We start from the raw sequence: 22,377 nt of genomic DNA, 5'->3' as shown, positions 1-22,377 counted from the left end.
AGAGGTGCAGGCAGGAATGAGGCGAGCCCCACAGGGAGGTGAAGGTGGCTGGAGGTTGCAAATGAGGCTGGGAAGTTTTGAGCTCGTTCTTATCTCACGCAAGTTTGCTGGTATCAGTTGGAACTTTTCTTTGCCCTGCCGGTGATTTAGCAAACATTAACCTAATGAAGAGCGTGGCTTTGGACTTTAGGCTGTCCTTTTGCACCTTTGGCCTGCCAGGAATGTCAGGTGTGCTTTCTGAGAGTGCTGAAGGGAAGGCAGTGAGCAGCTTCCAGCTCCACAGCGTGGTGGGGATGTGGCTTGGTGGCTGCCCTCGGGGCTGGGACAGCAGTGTCCTCTCAGAACTGACATCCATGGTGTGAGTGGACATCCCTCTCTCCCCACTCCTCATGTAAACCAGGAGCAACCCTTCCCTTCCTTGCTGGCTGCCACAAGCATTTACTGATCAGCGCTATCTCTGTTGTACAGGTTCATATCAGTATCTGGAGAGAAAAGGGCTGGCAAAGGTTACATTTTCCGACCATTACTGATTGATGGTTCTGGTTTATCCTCTGGGATATCACCATGGGTATTATACTGACAGTTTGTTGGGTGGCTCCTACCCCTGAAAAGATCACTTTTGAGGAATCCATGAATTGCAAAAGGCAGTAAAAGAGCCAAGTGGATGAATAAGAAAGAAATATCTTCAGCTTTCTCAGTGTTGTGGTACTGCTCAGCATCTGCTGGGCAGATGGCTAATGGGTTTGAGAGTAATTTTTTGAAAGTTTAAAGGGCAGAGCCCACTCTGTGTGTGCTGGCTTGTGTTGGTGATCCTGGGGTAAGGAGAAGAGAAATTAGGAAGAAATCCTTCCCTGTGGGGGTGGGGAGGCCCTGGTACAGGGTGCCCAGAGAAGCTGTGGCTCTCTCTGGATCCCTGGAAGCGTCCAGTGGAGCTGTGCCCATGAACAGCTGAGGAAGGCGATAAACCCCCCCAGCACACGCAAAGCTGTCCGGTTAGTACACTTTATTAACAATTAGCTTAATAATTAGTTTTCCGCGGCCGGGCGGGGCGAGCAGGGCACGGAGCCGCCGCTGCGGGCCCCGCTTTGTCCCTGCGGGTGCTGCCCGCGCATCGCGAACCGGAGGTGGCGATGCCGGGACAGGGAGAGGGGGTGCCCGGCGACCTCCCCCCGGCGGCCGCGGCTCAGTGCGGAGGGCGGGGGGCGCCGGGGGCCGCGGGCAGGCGGTAGCGGCTCCGCACCAGGTAATCGAGGAGCTCGGCGGCGCAGTCCCGCAGCAGCAGCGGCAGCCGCGTGGAGCTGTAGCGGTAGTAGAGCTCCCTCCGGCGCAGCGCCGCGCCCTTGAGGATCTCCAGCGCGCACTCGTCCCGCGGCGCCGGCCGCTCCCGCAGCACCTCCGCGGCAGCGCGCACTGCGCGCTCTGGGGGCCGCATCAGCGCCGGGCACCCCCGGGGGGCGAGGGGAGAGAGGGGACCCCCGGGGGCGCACCCGGGGATGAGGGGAGAGCGGGCCCCCGAGGGGGTGTTGGGCTGTGCCAGCCTGTAGGCAGCGCCCGGTTTTATGCGGCTTGGGGAAATAAGTGACTTTCGAGGCTGTTTTTTGGTGGCAGAGAGGTGCGATCCCCCAGAGGCACTGCGGCTGAGGCCCCGGCAGAGGGGTGGGGAGGGGCAGGAGGAGGAGCTGGGATGGGGATGCTCAGCCCCTGAGCAGGGGTAGGAATGGCACTGCTCTTACCGGTATCGATGAAGCCGAGGATGCAGAGCGTGATGGAAACATTAATGCTCTGAATGGCGAATTCCTGCCTCAGGGAGCTGAAAAATCCATCCAGGGCAAACTTAGTCGCAGAGTAGGGGACGGTAAAGGGAAACCCGACTTTACCTGGGCACAGAGCGAAGTTCTGTGTTAGCACAGGAGGCTGTTCTCCCTGAGCCTCTCTTTTGCCCTTCATCAGAGAAAGTATTTTACCCAAAGGGAGTTTACAGTCAGTCAAGTGTCATCCTGGCACCTGAACAGCAGCATTACAAATATTCTTGTTGGCTTCCAGCTCTCAAGGCCAAAGCCATGGCTCACATCTCTGCTCAGGTCACGGGCAGTCCACAGGAACCACAAAACCCTCAGTGGGGAGAGATGGAGCAAAGCTGAAACTCCTGTCCCTGGACACTGAGCTGCTCACCAGAACACTGGCCAACATAGCAGCTGTGAGGTTTTATTGCAGCGCTGGTCAAAAAGCAAAATGGGGTAATTGGATTGATCAGAAAACAAATTCCATCAAGAGAATCCCAAACCGATCTGGGTTTGGGTGTTGGGGCTGGTTTTGGTGGGGTTTCTGAGTGTTAGGCAGTTATGGCTCCTTTAGGATGCCTGGTGTCTCTGTGTGCTCCCTCTGACAATCAGCCCAGGTGCCTTTTGAGAGAGTCCCATGTCACCAGCCAGGTGACACTCCCCACTCACCTGCCATGGATGAAACCACCACAATGCTGCCCTCGCTCTCCTTCAGCATGGGCAGGGCTGACGTGGTCATGGCCACGTAGCTGAGGAAGTTGATTTCCAGGAGCTTTCGTACGTGCTCAACGTCCCCGTCAAAAAAGCCAAAGTAGGATGCACCGACGTGGTTAAGGATCAGCATGTCAAGGCCTCCTGCAAGCAGAAAAATGGGCATTAGTGCTGGGGGGAAGAGGGCTGCAACCAGCAAAACAACATTTTCTGGGAGCAGAATTAGTGTAATCCAAGGAAATCAGGTTTTTGGGTCAGAGCTGTGGCCTGTTATCTCCGGAGTGGGGATGCAGCCTGGATGGTGGATACCAGTAAATATTTTGTTGTGATATTTTTTTTTTAGTTCAAAACACAAATACCATGGCCCAAGGGAGATCACCCCTGAATTGTCTGTGGGCCGGGGAGGGAGAGGGAGTGCTCCACACGGAGCTGAACTGGTGCATTTCTGCAGCTGTGACCCCTGGCCGCAATGGCCAGGGCTGCTGGGTCCTTCAGGCCCTGGCACTGAGCTGATGAAATCCAGGGCTGGGAGACTGCAAGAGGATGTCAGGAGGCCACAGAGCTGAAATTGAGAGCGCAGTTCAGTTTGAGAGGCAGCAATGCAGGCAGAGGAGCAGGGCTGTGAAGGGCAGGATTAGGGGAGAATTTTTCCCGTCTCGCCCCATCTCTCCCGATTTTTTCTGCATGTGGCAAAAAGCAGGGCCGGGGGGGAGATGCCAGCACTGTGAGAAGCAGGTTGCAGACGTACCCAGCGAGGTCTGTGCCTCCCTCACCACGTGCTGGGCGAAGGCTGTGTCCTCCATGGTGCCGCTGACGAACCGCGCCGAGGCTGCTCCCAGCTCCAGGCACCGCCGCACCACCTGCACGACAGCGCGGGTCAGCAGCGCCTCTGCCTGCCCTGGGAGCCCGCCGTGCTCTCTAGAGTGGGTGTCTGAGCTCCCTGTGATGTGTCCACACCTTAAACCAGCGGTTTGGAGTTTTGGGAGTGTGTTTGGAGCCTTGTGAGCTTCAAAGGGAGTCTGGAAAATGATTCCTTGGGTGAGCGCGTTACCCGAGGCAGTCTGGCTCCTCCGTGCAGGCTGAGCTGCAGTTGCACGTGTGCAGGGGAGCAGGAGCCTGCCTAGCGCTGCAGTGGAATGAGGGTGTGTGGGATGTGTGTGCATCAGTTCAGACACTGTAACGTGGAGTGCAGCGTGCTGTGTCTGCAGGAGGGGATTGCTGTGTGTGCAGGAGCTCCCAGAGCACAGGGGGGGCTGTCACCGTGCCCGGCTGGGACCTGTGACTGTCACCATGCCTAGCTGGGGTCTGTGCCGTGGATGTTCCTGTGGCTGGGATGGGAGGTCACCTCCGTGTGTCTGTGTGAGCCCTGCCATGCCCACGTGAGAGTGCCCCGGTTGCCATTTACGTTCTGCAGCTTGGCCTCTGTGCGTGCCGTGATGAGGATGTGGGATCCCATCCGTGCCAGGTGGTAGGCGATCTGCTCCCCGATCCCGGTGCTGGCTCCCGTCACGATCACCCGCTTCCCTCGCAGCATCTCTGTGGACCGAGGCACAGCCATTTAAGTTATCCAAATGCTATTAGAAAAAACTGTAAAGCTAAAAAAAAAAACCCCAAGTGCCGTTCAGAATCAGCAGTTAATTGGGAGGTAAATGAGCCCGCGAGCGCAAAGCATCCGGCTCCCATCTCATGGAAAAAGCTGCGGAGCCGCTGCAGCTCCCTGTGGAATGCAGTGACACAGGGACAGCCCTTGACTCTTCCAGCAGCTTTTTCCACAAGCCGGGGCACAATTTATCAACGCCCCAACTATTCTGTAATAAAAACAATCCACTGAGTGCATGCTCCAAACTTTAACGCGCGCCACGTTTATTAACTCCTTTCCTACACCCAGGAAAATGGAGCGCTCGGTGCCCTGTCCCTCTCACCCCCTGCCTCACCTGCTGCTCCCTCAGGAGGTTTTTCTGCATAGTCCTTGCTCAGTTTGGTTTCAGATCTTTGTTAAAGCAACTTCCCAGTATCTGCCACCACACAGAGGCTCGGATGTGGCTTGGTCCGAGCTCTGTCCGGTTTCTATGCAAAACACCCAAATGTGGCTTTTCGTAGTTTTTTCCTTAAAGACAGATTCACTTTGGATACTTACCCGGTTTGAAAGTGTCCCTCGCAGAATAGAACCAGAAGGCCAAAACCAATCCCAGAAAGGGAATGAGAATCTTTTGCAACCGACCCATCCCACTGTGGAGCCAGGAAATAAAGCATGAGAGAGAAGGAAGGAACAAAAAACCCTCTGCAGAGCTGCTCCTGAGGGAAGCAGCAACGTGACTCTTTAAAAACCTGTTAGCGGAGGAGCTGCAGCTTCCAAAGCCCTGGAAAATCACGGGTGGGTGGATGGATAAGCCAAGCAAAAGCCTCTGGTTTGCTCCCCGCTGCTCGGCCTGGCCAGCAGGGCTGTTTGGGTTCTGCCTGGCTCTTTTCATATTTCCTGTCCTACGTTAGAATGCAGAATTTTGCACAACACCCTGGAAGAGGTGTGTCTTTGCTGAGCAGCATCAAGTTTCACTTGGAGAACATCAGAGGGAGCCCAGTGCAGGTGGTTAAACGTTGTCCTTTATTCCTGCAGGCCCTGGACATGGCTGTGACCCGGCTCCGGCACTGGGGACACCCAGAGCCAGTCCCGTGCTCCCCAGGGCGTGGCTGCTCTGTGCCCCAAAGCAGCTCCTGCCACTGGGATGCTGGCAGCAGGGATTCAGCAGCACATTGCACCCCAAACAGCCCAGAAATGCTCTGCTGAGGCAGGGCTGAGTTTTTCATCTCATTTTTATTCATCTCTGAGCAGATGAGGGAGCAGGGGCCGAGCTGAACCCATCTGTGGGGTGCAGCCACCTTGGCCCCAAGGGGCAGTCTGGGCACAGGGAGGTTTGCAGGGAAACTCTGGATGTGTTTTCTGCAGAGAAATCAGTGGCCTCGCTGCCGTGGTTTCTGCTGGGGGTTTTGCAAGAGCTTTGTTCTGACTTTTAAATGAGTATAATCTTGAGGAAACCCCACAGAACACCCTGTAGCTCCCTGAGCCTCAGCAGCAAATTCAATGCTGTGGATCTTGTGCCATAGGGATAAACCATGTCCCAGCTTTGGACAGGGCTTTGTGGGGCTGGGGTCTCCATCCCACAGTACCAGTGATGGGGATACGCTGTGGGAGCTCCTGGAACTGCCCTGCCAGAGCCTTGGCCTCCTCTGGTGGGACAAAAGCTGTGTTTGTGGGACAGGAGCCTCATCTGCAGGGCAGCAGCTGCTCCGGGATCTGATTTCTGGGGGCACAGCACTCTGCCCAACAGACTCAGAACCAGACAGAATCGTTTAATGTTCTTTTCCCTTGTACTGCATCTTTAAAATGCAGGTGCTTTAGTTCAGTGGTGTGCCTGCTAGGGCAGTGTTGCTCTCTGGCCTTGCTGCTGCTTTATGGATGATTTTTTCTTTTTCTGCCTTTCTGCTCCAGTCTCGACTTTCCCTCTGATAAGAAGCACTCAGCCAGATAACACCAGTGCAGTCACTCTGCTTTTCCTGCCTCCCTTTGCTTTGAACTTGGGTTGTGATCATGGGGCAACCATTTCATTCCTTGGCTATGGAAAAGAGAAGAAAATGAAGTAATTAGCCAGATGTCAGATGTCTGCTGTGGCAGGGAGAGAGGCTCTTTTCAAGATATTTTAGTTTATTACTGGCATTAGTAAAGCAATAACCACCACCCTTTGTGCACCATCTGCAAGTGTGATGGGAAGGGATTGTGCTCTCTGCTCCCTGGTGGCACCAGGGGATGTGGGGATGGAGGCACCGGGGGGTCCCAGAGCCAACGCTGTGCCTGCCTTGCTGGTGGCAACGAGAATTGTGGGGTTGGGTTGGGGTTTTGCCAAGTAGCTGATAATAAAGGACCGAGAGATGGAATATTTTGGGCAAAACTGACCCCAGTTTTCCTGTAAAAGCAGTTTCAGTGCTGTTTGGTGTGCGGGAGGGGGCGTGGGGGGTGCGGGGTGCGGGGCCAGGGCTGGGGTAGGAGCTGCCGGCTCTGGCCCCGCTGCGCTGCCCGCAGGGTTTGCTCCCATCCCTGCCAGGGTGCTGCTGCTCCTCACTCCCACTCGCGGCTTTTTCTGGCCTTGTTTTCCTCTGTGCAACTTAAGAACTTGTTTTCAACTTCTTCCTGGGGGCGGGGAGTGAGAGCGGCGGGGGGGGGGGGGGGGCGGCAGGAAAGGGCTGACAGGGAAGGGTTTTGTGATCCCAGCTGGTCCAACCTCGGCAGCGGCAGAGCCCAGAGCTGTGCCCGGCCCTGGGCCGGTGCGAGGGAGCCCTGCTGCTCCTGCAGCACCTCACTGGGGTGATCCTGGATGGATTCCCCTGCTGCAGGTCCCTCCTGGGTCCCGTCTGTGGGAGCTGTGCTTTCCAAGGGGATGCTCCTGCGCCGCTGCCCGCTCTGCTCGGGGCTTTCTCCGCTCCGGAGCTCGCGGGGAGGAACCGAGTCCGGGAAGGAAACTTGTTCTGACAACAAACTGGGAGAGGGGAGCTTGGAGAGCCCCTGGAGGAGGGAGCACGTTCCAGGGCACGGCTGAGGCTCGGGCAGGTTTGTGCAGGCAGCTCAAAGACTCAAAAACACTTCGCAGGAATTTGGATACCGTTGTTTTCTTTTCCTTTTTTTGAGAGATATTTGGCTTTTTTCAAACCTTTATTAAATCTTGGTCAAATGCACAGGATTTCCCTTTTTCTTTTTTTCTTTCCCCTCTTGCTTTCCTTTATCTCATAGACATTAAAATATTATTTTTCCTACCCAGCTGTCCCAGTGCCCTTTCCCATGAACACAGCTCTAATTCCTTTCTTTACAGACAGGGCCATCATGATATAAAGGGCTGTCCTCAGCTCTGCTTTTCTGCTTGCACATCCTGCAGAACCCCATCGCTGTCACGGTTACACCACTGGAAAAATGCACTCCCAGTCCCATGGGAGATGAGAGGATTGTAGGATGGGTTTGGTTTGGTTTGACATCATATTTCTACGTGCTGCTGGTTCAGAGAAAATACTGTAATGTTTAAGTCATTTCCAAACCCTAAATTTGCATTTTTTTCCCTGTGTGACCAATTGGGAATTGCTGCCTTGCTATTTCATTGTTGGAACTGTGGCTGCTCTGAGCCTTGGCCGCTGTCCATGTTCCCAGTGCCCTTGGAGCTGCGTGGCTGAGGCTGATATGGTTATCTGCACCCCTAAATTTAGCCTGGCAGCTCCTGGAATATCCAGTGTCCACACTGCAAATAGCAAGTGAGGACTCTCTGAAGACATTCAGCTCCTGCCTTTGAAGTGTTGAGCTGTGAGGGGAGGGCTGCTGCTCTGAGTGGCCTTCAGCTCCATGGCATGAGGGGCGGGATGACAGCTTCAGGCTGAAACCAGATCTTTGAAGAGATGGGCACAGACAAAGACTGGCCAGATTTTGTGCCAGCTGCACTTTTTCTGAGGATTTAACGTACCGGGAAAGTGTCCCGTTTACAGGTTGGAATAAACCCGATTCAGACAAGTCTGAGAAGAACAGAAATCAACCTCATGCAAACCCAGCAACGTAACTCAGCCCTGGGGCAACGTGTGGCCCTCCCCAGGAGTTTGTCCCTCAGGACTTGGGTTTAACTCAGCCTGAAATGCTCTCTGCCTCTCCCCAGCAGCTCGCCCGAGGTGTCCTCCCTGGTCCTGTCTGTGTGCCTTATCCCATCTGGTCTCTCTCTGCTCTATCCCAGTGTTTATAGTTAAACTTTGTCTCTGCAATTCACCCGGGGGCTGTGGGAATGGCCCTGTGTGCTCCGGGGATGCTGTTTGCTGTGTCTGCGGCGTTGCTTTGCCCGGGCTGTGCTGCGGGTTGGTGCTGGGGTGCAGCTGTGGTGGGGCTGGGGAACAGGCTGGGCTGGAGGCTGTGCTGGGGTTTAGAGATGAGGAAGTTTTGCTGAAGCCTTTTACTCTGCTGTGTCAGGCCGGTTGGTCACTGGTCACCGCTGGAGTGGTGTCAAAAGGGTTACCAGGCCTCGTGCACACCCAATTTATTGTGTGGTTTAAATAAGACTTTATGTGGTCATTGTGGTAAAGTCAGTGATTAATACTCCTCTAATTCCCCCTGCTGAAGAGAGCCAGCCCTGTCTCAAGTCCCTGCAATCCCCTGGCGAAGTGGGAGCACGCAGGGCTGATGCTGTGCTGTGTGTCTGGTTCCCACCCAGAGCCTGCAGCACGTCGGGAGGCAGGGCAGGAGCTTGTCCTGTGCAGGGGGGTGGCCGGAGCAGGGCTGGGGTTTAGCTGTCTAATCCCGTTAGTGTCTTAGGAGCAGCTATTCTGACTGTTCACAACCCTCTTTGCTTTAAGCTCATCACCCCGGCACTGGAGCACTGGGAAGAGGAGGTGCGGGCAGCAGGGCAGGCAAAGCCCAGGAGCGGGGGGAGCCAGCCTGGGCGGGCTCACCTGGAGCCCCCCGGTCACCTGGGCACTCAGGAGCTCCCTCTCCTCCCTTTTCAAGCCCCCTTTCCCACGGGGCAGGATGAGACCCCTGGAACTTGCAGAGGAGCTCTGATCTTGGGACTGAGGGGTGATGAGCAGCTCCCAGCTGCCCCGGGCAGGGCTGTGGCTCTCACCTCGGTTTCATCTGTGGGAGTGCTGGGCTCTGCCTGGCGGTGATGCAGGACAAACCCGACCTGGGGACGCTTCCATCCCTGATACAGCCACAGGCGCCCCGCTCCCTGCTTTGTCTGTGCACCAAGCATGCCCCAGGGAATTCCAGCTCAGCCTTCCCTGTCCCTGAGGCCCTGCTGGAAATGTAAAACCTCTTTAAAAGCTGGAATTGATAGGGAGGGAGGAGGACAGTGGGCACTCCTCAGCTGATGGCTCCCTTCAGGCCTGAACTCTCGTGTTTTCCCATGAAACTTCCATTGGTACCAGTGAGGGGTTGGATTGTTCAGCCTTGCCAGAGTCCAAAGGGGTGGTTACAGAGTAAATGAAGTATTTCTCAAAGGCCATTTAAATTAAAATATACTTTTAGTTGAGGAAAAGGTACTTTAAATTTGATTGAAAGCTTGAGCAGGGTTTTTGTGCAGATACTGGGTAGGATTCTTTCTCCTCCCTCTTTGTTTTGGTAACAGAAATAATTGTCAACAAAATGAATTGTGGGTATTATGAAAATGAAGTTGTGAATTTCATCTGTATTCTGACGTCTTCAGGTTCTGATCTTACCTTGTGCAGCTCTGGGAGTGCGTTGGGCACTGGGGTCTGGCAGGGGTTTTTCATTTCCCATGGTCCAGTGTTTGGCTCAATTGTTTTGCTTTTAGCTGGAGAGTGGCACATGGCTGGTGCATCTCCCAGTTTCTTTGCAAGGTGTGTATCCTGCTACTCCCCCTGCCCTGCTGGTGTGTCTTTGAGCAGATAAAGAGGATTTTCTGCCCTGGTCAGGACTGGCAGGGCCTGTTTCCCTGCCCTCCCCTCCCAAGTGTGGTCAGGATCACTCAGCTGTGGTTGCCTGGAGAATTTATTTGACTGACATGACACAGTCCCACATGCAACAGATTCTTGCTCAGCCCCAGAACAATTTTTAAATAGGTGAAAGTCCTCTAATGATTCTGGCAGCGCTCTGAGTAGAGCCTGAAGCTTGGAACAGTTTCCACACCCTCCAGCCTGACTGTGCCATCTCTGGGTTTTTCCATCTGTGACACCCTGTGACGCTGGAAGCCAGTATTACTCTGCACAATTAGGTGTCTGTGATGGCTTTGAGAAAGATCCCAGGAAAGGTAGAAGGTTTTTGGTTTGAAGGTTTTTTAGCTGTGCAGCAGCTGGAGCCTGTTGGAGGATTGCTGGGGCAAGAACTGGGTTTTTATTTATTTTAAACCAGTTCTGTGCACACGTGGCCATGGCAGAGACACAAATCTGTGCCACTGAACCCAGATAACCCCTGAAGTACAACTCCAGCTCGGGGCATGTGGCACCCATTGCACAAATGCCACCTCCTCCCCAGCTGGCCCCTTCTGGGAAGGAGCAGCTGCCAGAGGAGAGGGACAGACAGAACAGACCCCAGAGCAGCCTCACTGGGCGTTACGGGGAGGGGGCAGCCCCCTCCTCCACTGTCCCCTGGACTGTGCCCCTCAAAAGGAGCCAGAGGTGTGAGCAAAACCTCTTTGCAAATCAACACGAGAAGGCTTTGAAAATAAATGCAGCGAGAGAGAGCACTGGTACCATATAAAACATTTATTGATCTTGCAAAATGGTGTAAAATGCGTCCGTAAGAAAAATAAGAAACCATGCTGTGCGTCGTGCACAGGTTCATACCAACAAAAGGTATTTTTTCCCACTGCTGCACAGCAGCAAATATAACCCTTCACTTCTGGCGAGTCTCACACGTGCAGTCTCCCTCAGCCGAGCCTTCTCTTCGTGCTGGAACCACCTGGGCGGGCGGGGCCGCGGAGTCTCTGCTGAGCGCTGAGCCGGCCTAGGACGCGTGGTGCCGGGTCACCAGGGCCCTGTGCAGCGCCGGCGGCTCCTTGCCCTTGTCCAGCACCAAACCCTCCCGTGCCGGCGGGACCCGCTGCTCCCGGGGCGCCGCCGGCTTGGCCTTCTCCTCCTCCTCTATCCTGCCCTCGGAGCTGAAGGGGCTGCACACGGTCTCCACCAGCCCGATGACCACCCCAAAGAACGCCAGCACGCTGCCCAGCATGTACAGCTTGATCATCTTCCTGTTGGGCTTCTGGCTGAGCATTTCTTTGGCGAAGGGGATCAGCTCGTGCATGGTTTCCATTTTAGCTTTGCAGCAGCAGGTTTAGACGTCAGTTCTGGAAGAGAAGAGAGAGGGGACGTGAGTTAAATCCAGCTGCTGTGGTGGCAGAAGTCTCCGGGCTGCCCGAGCTCCCCGCAGACCCCCGGCTGTGCTTTAAATGGGGATCGGCGATTTTTGCTGAAGGTTTGCTTCAGGAAAACGCATCCACCCTGTCCCCGCGGTGCCCGGTACAGAGCAGACCCTCCCCAGCCCAGCCGGGCTGCGGTGAGAGGGGGACACAGCTGGTCCCACGCGTTTTGCACAGCGTCCCCCGGCCCATCGCGTCCCACCCCACTGCATCCCCATCGCGTCCCACCCCACTGCATCCCCAGCGCGTCCCACCCCACTGCATCCCCAGCGCGTCCCACCCCACTGCATCCCCACGGCCTCCCCATCCCCTCGCCCCCCTCACCGGCGGTGTTGCTGCGGGGCCGTGCCGTGCCGTGCCGTGCCGTGCCGTGCTATGAGCGCTGCGGGGCCGGGCTGTGCTGTCGCGGCCGCTCCTCTGCAGCTGCTGCCCGGAGCCGCCGCCGCCGCCTTTTATCGCTGCCGGGCCGGGCGGGGCGGGGGCCGGGCCGGGCGCGGGGCCCGGAGCTCGGGCCAGCCTGGCCCCCCCGCCGCTTGGCAGCTCCTGCCCCTAATCCGGCCAGATGGAAAAAAAACCCTCACTTTTTTTTTTTAGACCCTTCCCCCTCCCCTTTTAAAATTTTTTTCTTCTTTTTTATCTCTTCCTTCCATTTCTCCTTCCGTTCCTCGTTCCACTTCTCCTTTTTCTCTTCAAAAACTTGTGGTTTTACCCCTCCAAAAAACACCCCAAAATTGTCTCGAAGTCTAATTGTCGAACCAGAGATCTGATGCCTGACCTGCTGTGCAGCTCTGTACCTGCTTCTGCAATAAATATTTAATATGTTAATAGAAGCTTTACTGAGTGCCTGGGAGGGAGGGAGAGGATCTGTGTCCATAGCTCCCAAAACAGGGCAACGTTTGGATCCAGGGCTTGGGGCTGTGTGCGGCCAGTTCGGCAAAATGTCCCTGCCTTGGTGCCCATTGTCTCGGTGAAGTGGGTGAGAAAATGCCCCAGGGAAGCACAGGTCGGGTGTCACCCAGGCCAAGGTGTGACGGTGTTGGGGAAAGGTTTCTACAGGTGGCTCATGGCGAAGGGAGCCGTTCGCAGGTGATGCTGCGGTGTGTGACAGCCCTGATTTCCCGGGAGTGAGAGAACAGTTGGAAACTCCAAAGCTGGAGGAAGTTACATCAACTTGTTAAGACCCGATCTTCACTTTCCCCGCACTTGATGCTGAGTGTCTGTCACCCCCTTTGTGTCACTCCTGTGTCACCTGCAGGATGGTGCTGTTTCCATCCTGGGTAAAGCAGGAGGCCGCTCTGCTTGCCTGGATTGCAGGAAGGAGTGTTGCACCAGTGACCCTCGGCATTACTGATGATGCCAGAATGATTGCATCATCACCACCACCATCATCTGTTCCTGCTGCAGGGTGCATCAGAGCACCGACACTGCTGTGGCTGCAAGAATCCTGGATATTCCACACCCATCTCAGCAGCTGCTGAGCTCAGAGAGCCGCTAAAGCCACAAGAAGTTGCTGGGATGTACAGCTTTTGATTTCTAGCAGATGATGGACTCTGGGACAGATTTCTTGTCTGATCCATATGGCTGCTGATGGGAATTGCTCTGCCAGGGCAGTGTATAGAAATTAAAATACAAGTTGATGCAATAGCAACAATTTTAGAGAGAGACTGATGCATGTGGAAAGAGTAAAGCTCAGAGGGAGCCTTCAAAGGAGGCTGTAAAGGAGGTTGAATCCCTTGGTGAGGCACAGCCCAAGAGTCAGGCAGCCCCCAAAGCATCTGGAGAAGAAGGGGGCTTGTCCTCAAACCAGGGAGGGATGAAGGGAGGTTCCCTGACTTCCTGCTCTCGGCACATGGAAGACAAGGCCTGAGGCACAGGGAACGTGGATGTGATGCTCCTGAGCTGGGTTTTGTCTCAGCCCATGCAGGGGAAACCTCCAGTGACGGAAATAACTTGTGACGGGAGTGGCTGGTGCTGTGTTTGCCCTTCCTGCCCCTGCGATCCTCCAGGTGAGGAGTGTCCTCCCTTCCTCCCCCGCTGTTGATGCCCCACACAGGTTCCCTGCCCTCGAGAGCACGGGCACTGCCGACCCGCCCCAAAAAGGGACGCGCTCCTTGAATTTGTGGGGTTTTTCCCCTTCCTCTCTGAGCTGTGCCGCGGGGTTGCGGGGCAGTGAGTCAGCCCCGCTCCTCACATCCCGCACGTCCCGGGGAGGCTGAGGCTCCCCCTGCCCCCGCAGCAGCAGAGCGCTCCAAGGAAAGCTTCTAGTGAAAACTTGGGGTTTTGTTGCAAGTTTTGAGTCTGCTTAGGAAATTGTATTGCAAGACTGGCTGTAAAAGTTGCTAAAGACTTGTCTATCCCTCCTCAGCGTCTGGCGTCTTTTACTTTAAATAAAAGGTCCTTATCTTCTCTGCCAACTTGGCAGCCGAGGTTGCAGCTGATTCCTGCGTTCGGGCTGTGTTTTTTCTCTTCTGCAACACTCAGAAAAATGAGCACTGGAGAAAAGATAGCTGGAGGAGCCAGCAGCCAGACAGGGGAAGTTCAAGGTCACCGCCAGTTCTTTGGGGGTCATTGTGCTGACCCTTCCCAGCACGAAGGGAGAGGCAGGGGCTGCCCCGGTCCTGCTCAACCCCAGCAGTGTCTGAGCTGCACCTGGTCCCTGACACAAAGGTCACTGTGAAGTGTTGGAATTGTGACATTTCACCTAAAAAAGTGATTTTTGGTTGGTTTTGGGTTTTTCAGGCAGGGTTTTTGTTGCCTGCTGAACCTTATATTTGCAAGTCTTTCCTGAGGGTTGGGAAGGGTATTTTTGTTCATTAAATACTGATGGAGATGTCCATGCATTCCCAAAGTGCTGGAGCTGGAGCTTTTGGGATAATAGAGAGCTCAGGATAATTTTGAGCATTAAGCAATCATCTGATAATCATCTCTGGCAAACGCTTCTCATAGCAGCACTCAGACTGTGTTGATCTAACTTAACAATATCCAATTCAATTTTGGTTTAGATTTCAGTAACAAAGTGTGCAAGCTTGTTGTGTGCTTCATTTAAATTGAATTAAGTGTGGATAAAACGATTAATGATTAACAGTAAATTAGACTAATTTTAGCTGTTCTATATCTTATTTAGGAGAGCCTGCATGTGGATGTTGTCAGGTTTAATAGCAACTTTAATTAAACCAGGCTTTGTGACTGGGGGAACTGCACAAGTTTAACGTCATCGGGGGGAAGAGCTCTGTCTGAACTTCTAAAGCAAAGTCAGCAGCCGAGGCTTAACCTAAATCTGGCAGGGAGGGGAAGCTGGGATGTTCGACAGCTCAGGGGGGATGATGCTGCTGCACAGCCGCCCGGAGCTGCCAGCTCGCGGAAATCTGCTTAGAATTGCTCTGGAGGAGGGCGCAGGTGATGCTGAGCTGCCGCCTCTGCTGCATCGGGGCGTCTCTCCCAAATTTCGGTCTCCTCCTGGCTGGCTCTGCACGGGGACAGCCTTGGCGGCTCTCTGGGAGCGCTGCCCTGGCCGTGGGTGGACATGCGGGAGCGAGGAGCGCTCCCAGCCCCGGGGAGGGAGGCTCGGCTCCGGTTTCAGCCGTGCCGGGGCCGGCACCGCTCCGCGCTGGCACCGCGGCCCTGGCAGGGGCGGCAGGCGCTGGGCACGCCGAGGGAGCGTGCTGGAGGCTCGGGGAGGAGGAGAACTGCCCTGAAAGGGGCTGGGAGGGAAATGGAGCTGCCCCTCCTGCCAGAACACCTCCATAGGAAGCTCCAAGAAATTCCCAGGACAGCTGATCTGCTCGGGCACAGGCTCCTGTAGGTGCTGTCACCCTGAAACACTCGAGGGCATAAGGACAGGAAAAGGAAAGGAAAGCCTAAAGCCCAGCAAGCCATGTTAAAGATCTGTCCTATTGAAAGTGAATAAAGTAAAATAAAACCTGCAAAAATGCAGGTTTGGCTCCGTGGGCCTGGCTGTGCCTGCTTGGGCTGGGCCCAGAGGAGCCTCCCCCAGGCTGTGATGGGCACAGAGCGAAGACAGCTCTGGCCACGGGGCCGGGCCGAGGTGACCTGGTCACTGCGGCGTCTGAGGAGCGATTGCTGCCCTGGACAGGTCACAGAGGCACAGCCACCGGGACTTTGCTGCTGGGTACCCAATATTGCCCTGTTTTGTGCAGTTTTGCACCCGGGTTCCAGCCAGCCTGGCCACGTTCTCGTCTCACCCCAAGTTCCGAATCCAAATCTTATTTTTCTTGTTTACATTGGAAAGACATTCAAACAGAATGAGCTCAATGCTTTTCTGCAAGAGCTCTGAGTCTGGGGGCCCCCCCTAACCTGGTCACGAGTCCAGTCCCACCCTGAGTGGCACCTTGGCCTCGATGGCCACTGGAAGCCCCTTCCCACCAGCCTGGGCTGTGGTTCTGGGCTTTGCAGGGTCATGGAAGGGATCTTGAGACAAAACACTTGCCTCTTGGTGCCATGTTCTCGAGTGTGGCACAACCTCCCCTCAGGGGGCTTGGCAGGGGCACGAGAGCTGGACAGAGGTGTTGCCTCATCTCCCACAAGGCCATGAGTGCACAAGGGACGGGCACTGCTGGACTTTGTCTGGGATGAGTGTGAGCTCCACGGGCTGTGCTCACCCCACAGCCCAGCCAGGGAGGGAGCAAAGGTGGGCAAAGACTCTGAGTTTTAGCTGGGCAGCTCGAACCCCTGCACAGCCAGGCCCCTGCTCCAGTTGCAGCACTCGGGGGAGGCACAGCTGGCAGCCAGGAGCAGCAAAGAGCGTGTCCTTTGTGTCAGTCACGCACAAGGAGAATCTGTGCCTTAAAGGGGGGGGTCTTAAAATACCCCATAAAAACTTCTGCCCTGGATGTTGCAGGGGGAGGCAGGGTTGCTGTGGGGGGCGGTTGCTGGCTGGCACCAGGGGTGCAGAACCCCTCCATTCCGCCACCTGGAAAAGCCAAAACCCTCCAGAGGGGAGCTGGATGCTTTCCTAATGGAATATTTTCCCGTTTAGAAAACAGGGACGTGACAAAAATAACGCTGTTCCCCTGCAAGGATAATTTTATCAAGGTCCCGGTGGGAAGCGGGCGCAGTCCCAGCCTGTGCCCTGCCAGCTCTGCACCGTGTCCCTGTGTGCCTGGGGAGCCTGTGCAGCCCGGCCCCTCCTGCTCCACGGGGGATACTGGGGGACTCTGTGCCGACCCTTCGTGGCTCAGGGCACAGGGAACTCCATGGGGTGGGGGAAGGAGCTGGGGGGGAAAAAGGAAAACCCAATTTAAGGGCAAATCCTGAGCCTTTGCTTTGCTGTACAGCTGCTGCGTGGCTCCTGAAGGGATTTGGGACGACTGCTCTGCTCCATCGCTGGGCTGGGGCTGGAGCAGGTGCTGAGCTCTGTGCTGGGCAGAACTGTCCCCTCCACGGCAGCTCGGGCCATGTCCCAGCTGTGCCTGCAGCTGGCACCGGGCAGGGGCTGCAGGGCTGCAGAGGGAGGCTGGGGTCACAGGGCTGCTGCCCTTTGGAGCCAGCTCCCAGAGTTACTGAAATTTAGACCTAAAGTGGGTCAGTGGTATTTCGGTTCAAAGTTTTATTTGCTTTCAGAGCAGGTTTTCAGAACATGAATTGGAATTTTGTCAGGAATTCCTGAAATGCTTTTAAAGGAGATCTTGTTAATTAGCAGAGCCAGTGCTGTAAATCATCTTTGCTGGAATAAGGAGGTGGTTTGCAGGTCAGGTTTGAATTAAAATGGGAAATGAAAAGATTAGCTGGAGGAAAACCTGTTTTATTACTAGTATCAGTAATCTTGCAACTGAGCTGTCAAGAAGTTACAACACGAGACATAATTTCTTACCCCTGACAAAACCTTCCCAAGTTTTCCTCTTCCCAAGCAGCTTCAGGGTTCCAGTTCCATGTCCCGTGACTCTTCCAGGATTTTCCCACGAGGGTTGCAGGCACCTGACAGGACTCACACAGGCTGTGCCTGCCCAGTGATGGGAGGTTTCATCCCAGCTCTGGGAAGTCGGGAGCTGGAGGGGCTGGGAGTCCGGAGTCTGCCCTCCTCTTGCCAAGATCCTGCTCAGCATAAGCAGATTATCCCTCTGCCTTTTTTTTTCCATTGTAAAGCAGCTGCTTGTGCAGCAAATGTGCTTTCAAGAATTGTGCTTCAGACATTTGTTAATCCTTCAATGAAAAATGTCACAGCAGCATTAAGTATTGTTCAGTTTTTGTATGCTTGAAATATAAAACCATCCTCAAGCAGCATCCTTTTCCTTAACAGAGGTTTTGCATTTCAAGAAGAAGAGAGAAGTTAAAAACTAACTGAACACGAACATTCCCACCTGGCCAGCGGGTGTCACAGCAGCTGAATCCAAAGCTGCTGAACTCAGACAGTGTCCTTGGAAAGCTCCCAAGGGAGTAAAGTACTCGTGTGCCTGTGATCTGAACAGAAAGCAATGTCAGCCTGGAGGAAGTAAAACAAAGCCACTCATGCAGGAGTCACATCCTTTCCCCCTTTGGCTGCAACGCCGGAGTGTGTTCAGGCCCGAGTTCACCCAGGTCTGGGTTCTGAGGAGGCAGCAGCTCCGTGGCAGCGGTGGGGAACAGGAGCTCCTCGAGAGCTGCTGCTGCTCTGGTCCTGGAGAAGATGCTTTCTGCAGAGTAATGTCCCCTACAGCCTCCTCAGGACAGGGGATGTCCCATGACTCAGAGCACGATTTCCTGCAGGAGTTAATAATATTTGTTTTCCAGGGAATGTCTCGCCCAGCCCTCTGAGGGCTGTGGGCACAGCCTGGCACAGGTTAGCACAGGCTGAGCTGGAGAGGAACTCGAGCCCTGTGAGCATCCCCCTGGTCTGTTCCACCCGTCCCAGATTGCTCCATTGCTTACGTTTCATTTGCTGTGGTGCATTTTTACCATTGCCTCCATCTGCAACATATTCCCTTGCTGCTACCCATGACAACACTGGACAAGGCAACCTGGAGCTGTTCCAGCCTCAGCCTCCTGACTCCCATCAGGGCCCAGGGCTTGCAGGAATCCCCTATCATCCAGCTGCCCCTGAGCACCCACCCGTTCACAGCTGGCTTTTTCCTTTCCCGTTTTTATTGGTGTGCAGTTGATGTTCTGTAAATGAGCCTTTTCCTCGATTTTGTTCTTGTTTGAACTTGTGGAGCCTGGAATTGCAGGTGATGTTTGTTTTACCTTTCTCTGGCAAGCCTGGGGTCGGTGTGAGCACTTTACACACACGAGGTTACACCGAGGGGTTTCACTGTCCGGGGTTCACTCATCCCCAGCGTGCAGAGGCCGCGTCGGCAGCTCGGGGCACGTCTCATCCCTGCCTCTCTCTAAAGCATTCCAGGGTTCCTTCTCGCTTCCCCTTTGCTGCCAGCCGGGCCGGGGCGGAGGCTGGGGAGGAGGAATGCGGCGTTACCGCATTGCTGAGCAGGAGCCGGGCAGGCACGCCCAGGTGTGGCACAGCTCAGCCGGAGGAAGCTCAGCCCAGCTTTCACACACTGTAGCCTGAGGGACAGTATTTTTTTTCCAGCTCTGTGTGTACCCTTGCTCCGAGCTGCTGGTCCTTGACGTGCCTGTGTCACTCAGCGTGGGGATGGGAGGTGGGTGACACCAACAGCAAAGCAACCGGAGGAGAGACCTGCAGTCATCTGATGGGTCCGGAGCCCCTCACCAGTGCGGGAGAGGCGGTGGCTTTGGGGTTATTTCAGTGAAGTAAATGGAAAAGGCTCAATGCAAGGGCTCCTCATCAGCCGGGCATGCGGCTGGTACCCAAACACGGACCACGTCTCTTAGAAAATGTGGCTCTCTGACTTTTCACAGCTGCTGGGTTCACAGGAGTGCGTTTCGCAGAGCTCATCCTGGGCAATTTCGTATCTCGAGGAATTCCAGCACTGCGGGCAGGAGGGGGATCTGCCTTTCTCCCTGCTTGGGCTGCAGTCTGATGTGAGAACACACACGGTGTGGCTTTGAATGACCGAGCGGAGGTGCTGATAGTGGCACTGCCCTGCCAGCCGCTGCCAAACTCAGCGCGTAAACCCTGCCTGGGAGGGTGGGCGAGCACTGGGGCGCAGCGGCCGATGCTGAGCCCAGCAGCAGCTCCGAGGGGCCGGGCCCAGGCTCCACTGCAGCCCCGGGTGGGTTAGGTGAACCCCAGCTGGGCTTTCCCCCGCTGGCTGCCCACGGAGCAGCTGCCGCTGCCCTCACCCTGCCCGGGTGATTCGTGTGTGCGCTGCGCCCGTCTGGAGCTGTGGTGAGTTATGCGGTAACAGGGTGTGGATGTCTGGGGATCCCTGAATCACTGCTTTATCATCACTGCACCCACAGGCACCTTCTCTCCAGGTGAGGCAGCTGCGCGTTAAAAGCCTGCGAGGAGCACCCGGCGCTCAGAGGGCTCTGGCGGCTGCCGGGAGGGACACGGGGACACCGCAGGGACCGTGGCCGTGCTCCCGCAGGGAAGAGGGCAGGTGAGGTTTCTGGCTGCTGGGGGAGTGTGCTGGCAGCATTTCCTCCCCTGGGCTGCCTATGAAAGGAACCCCTGGGGTTCCTTTCCCTGGAGGAGCCATTCACAGGAGGTTTTTATGGGTTTCTCCTTTTCCTGGAATGAGACTTTGGGCCATCACGCGACGAGTTTGGATCGGGAATTGACTCTGGAAACGCAGGGCGAGGGTGGGGCTGGAGCACAGAGAGCGCAGTGTGCCTGGGAAGGGGTGGCGGGGGCTGTACGGGGGTGTGTGTGCACACTCCATCCCTTCCAGCCCCGCATTCCCGGCTGGCACCAGCACCGCTCCCGCCACGCTGCGATCGCGGCGCTGGGGCAGGGGCTCCTTGCGTCATAGGCAAATTCCGTTTGAGCAGCTGATTTTCCTCTTCATTAGTCTTGATTTCCCCCCTGTGTTATTCTGTGTAGATCAATTAAAAGTGTCTCTCTGTAAAGCGAGAAGGAAGGTAGCGGACCTGGGTTGAGCTTTTGAACTGACATTTTCTGCTCCTTTTCACTCACGCTGCAAACTCTTCCCTAGGTGTGTCCGTGGCCGAATGGAGCCTCGCTGCCAACTGTGGCCATGGGCAGTGTTTGTCCTTCTGGGTAAGGCTCACATGCAGTGCTCCCGAAAGAACAGGGTCTGGCTGACTAAAGAGCAGCGCTGCTGATGGGAGCTTTGCATGGGCAGCAGCAGAGAGCCTGGGTTTGTGATAGTGCTGGGGGCTGGCAGGAGGCTGCTGCTCTCTGCCCTGAGCTGCAGGGCTGGCTCTGGGAGCAGGGGACACCACCAGGGCTGGTCAGTTCGAAGGGGAGGGCACTAAGCATCCCTGCAGCCCAAAGCCTGGGGCCAGGGCAAAGAAGGGTTTTGCAAGTAACTCTTAGCACAAAGCACCATTATTAAAAAGGTGTCTCGGGGCGAAGCACCCTTCTCTTTGTTAGCACATGGGGTATGTTGTCCCAAGCATGGCCTCGTGGCTGGTTTGGTGCAGCAAACAGCTCCCTGTTCTGTGATGCTGGTTGGCGCCCGTGCCTGTCTGACATCAGCCCTGATCCCTTTTCCCTGTTGCAGCTGCCCCACGGCTCCTGGGAGCGCAGAGAGCCTGTTCCCAGGGAGCCTGCTACCCTCCCCCTGGGGACCTGCTGCTGGGACGAGCTGCTCACCTGAGAGCCTCCTCCACGTGCGGCCTCAGCAAGCCCGAGACGTACTGCACACCCCACGGAGAGGTACTGCTCACCCCTGCACCCCAAACCTTCCCTTCATCCATCCCATCCTCCTCACCCTTTGGCACGGATGTGTCCGGGCTTCATGGGGCTCTGAGTTGGGCTAGTGGGAGCTGTCCCTGCTCATGGCAGGGGGTAGAATGGGATGAGCTTTGAGGTCCTTTCCAACCCAAACCATTCCAGGGTCCTGGGATTTGTCCCCCTCCCAGCCATGCTGGGTCATGGCACCACCTGCAGTGTCCCCTGGAGCCCTTCTCTGCCATCCTCATGGATGAGGAGCTGAGCATGAAGGCAGTGATAGGGAACGGGCAGCAAAATTCTGGCATGAAGCACTGTGGGCAAATTATCCCAAACCCTCCTATCTCAGGACATTTTAGTTCTAAACTAAACTCGTGTTTTACTTGTGAGAAAGGGAAATGTTTCAGGTCTTTCACAAAGACTTGGAGAAGCTGCTAAAGTGAACAACTGTTTTCAATCACTGGTGCTGCGGGGGCAGGAGATCCTGCTGGGGGGATAATGCTGCGTCCAGCTGCAGATTCCCAGAGCTGCCATGGAATCAGGGGGAGAATTTAAGGATAAATCTGCCCGAGCACAGAGCTGAGAGCTGCAGGGGTGATGTGTGGTGTGAGCACTTCCTAAAGCCTTTCTGTGACTGCTGTTAACCCCGTAACTGACTGGGGAGGAGCCCCAAGGGTTCAGTGCAGGATAGGCAGAAAAGGTCTTGGAAGAGATGCTCTGGAGGAAAGGAAGTGGCAGCCCTCCAGTGGGGCAGTGTTTTCTGAAACCCAGCTCCAGTGAGTCAGCCTTCCCCTGGTTTGAATTCCCCTGCAAATTGGAGGCCAAGATGTGGCTGTGAGTGGATTTGTTGTGGAGCCAGTGGTGTTCTGGCTGGGCTGGAGAGATTTCCACTCATCCCTGAGCTCAGAGAGGGGGCAGCTCCCGGCCCAGAGGGGTGAGAGCATCAAATCCTCCTGGATGCTGGGCTGGCTGCAGCATCTCTCCTCCTTCAAGTTCTTTTCTGGGCTGGCAGTCACAGTCAGGCATTTCCTCCATTCCCTTGTTTTGGAGCTTTTTTGCTGCTCCCGGGATTTTTGCTCATCACACAAATAAACCCCTGCTGCTTCCCGTGGCTGCTGCGGCCCGTGGACGGGGGAAATGGAAGCAATTATTTCTGCTCTGACTTAATTAGTTGTTCTTTCCCAATTTCTGCTTATAGATGGGGAAAATTGCACATAAACATGCCTCTGAAATCTTCATTTAACATCAACTTTTGGCATTGACTTTTATTTGAAAAGGGGCCTTGGGG

At 55.4% G+C, this 22,377-nt stretch overlaps 3 protein-coding genes across 11 annotated transcripts in view; 1 reads left to right on the top strand and 2 right to left on the bottom strand.

Annotated features, from left to right (window-relative positions):
- Positions 1 to 4,988, bottom strand: LOC116455333 (corticosteroid 11-beta-dehydrogenase isozyme 1-like). 2 transcript variants are annotated; one of them, XM_032133049.1, is made up of 7 exons: positions 4,821 to 4,988; positions 4,630 to 4,721; positions 3,898 to 4,028; positions 3,241 to 3,352; positions 2,451 to 2,636; positions 1,734 to 1,877; positions 1 to 135 (listed from the first exon to the last, which is right to left on the bottom strand). In XM_032133049.1, exons 1-7 carry the CDS (start codon positions 4,961 to 4,963, stop codon positions 95 to 97), a joined length of 849 nt encoding a protein of 282 aa, XP_031988940.1. In that variant the 5' UTR covers positions 4,964 to 4,988; the 3' UTR covers positions 1 to 94. The 2 variants fall into 2 exon arrangements, with proteins under 2 accessions (XP_031988940.1, XP_031988939.1); XM_032133048.1 differs by lacking the exon at positions 1 to 135 and adding an exon at positions 987 to 1,419.
- The window catches only part of LAMB3 (laminin subunit beta 3), a 41,450-nt gene continuing 19,965 nt past the window's right edge, over positions 893 to 22,377 (top strand). The window contains exons 1-5 of one of the 8 annotated variants that reach the window (XM_032133046.1): positions 18,892 to 18,969; positions 19,190 to 19,312; positions 19,694 to 19,833; positions 20,389 to 20,453; positions 20,920 to 21,074. In XM_032133046.1, the coding sequence (XP_031988937.1) occupies positions 20,405 to 20,453; positions 20,920 to 21,074 (204 nt within the window). In that variant the 5' untranslated portion in view covers positions 18,892 to 18,969; positions 19,190 to 19,312; positions 19,694 to 19,833; positions 20,389 to 20,404. The other 7 variants (XM_032133043.1, XM_032133040.1, XM_032133042.1 and 4 more) reach the window with 7 other exon arrangements.
- Positions 10,713 to 11,801, bottom strand: G0S2 (G0/G1 switch 2). Its single transcript, XM_032133051.1, has 2 exons — positions 11,705 to 11,801; positions 10,713 to 11,308 (listed from the first exon to the last, which is right to left on the bottom strand). Exon 2 carries the CDS (start codon positions 11,272 to 11,274, stop codon positions 10,969 to 10,971), a length of 306 nt encoding a protein of 101 aa, XP_031988942.1. The 5' UTR covers positions 11,275 to 11,308; positions 11,705 to 11,801; the 3' UTR covers positions 10,713 to 10,968.

The sequence above is a fragment of the Corvus moneduloides genome, chromosome 24 (assembly GCF_009650955.1).
Source record: "Corvus moneduloides isolate bCorMon1 chromosome 24, bCorMon1.pri, whole genome shotgun sequence".
Lineage (NCBI taxonomy): Eukaryota > Metazoa > Chordata > Aves > Passeriformes > Corvidae > Corvus > Corvus moneduloides.
The sequence above is the reverse complement of the archived record's forward strand: the minus strand, read 5'-3'. Positions and strand labels throughout refer to the sequence as shown.

Coding starts and splice junctions, on each gene's coding strand:
- LOC116455333 (XM_032133048.1), bottom strand. CDS start 4,963: ATGAAAAGAGCCAGGCAGAACCCAAACAGCCCTGCTGGCCAGGCCGAG. Junction 4,722..4,820: donor TGCAGCTCCTCCGCTAACAG/GTTTTTAAAGAG, acceptor CTGGCTCCACAG/TGGGATGGGTCGGTTGCAAA. Junction 4,029..4,629: donor GAGGGACACTTTCAAACCGG/GTAAGTATCCAA, acceptor CTCGGTCCACAG/AGATGCTGCGAGGGAAGCGG.
- G0S2 (XM_032133051.1), bottom strand. CDS start 11,274: ATGGAAACCATGCACGAGCTGATCCCCTTCGCCAAAGAAATGCTCAGC.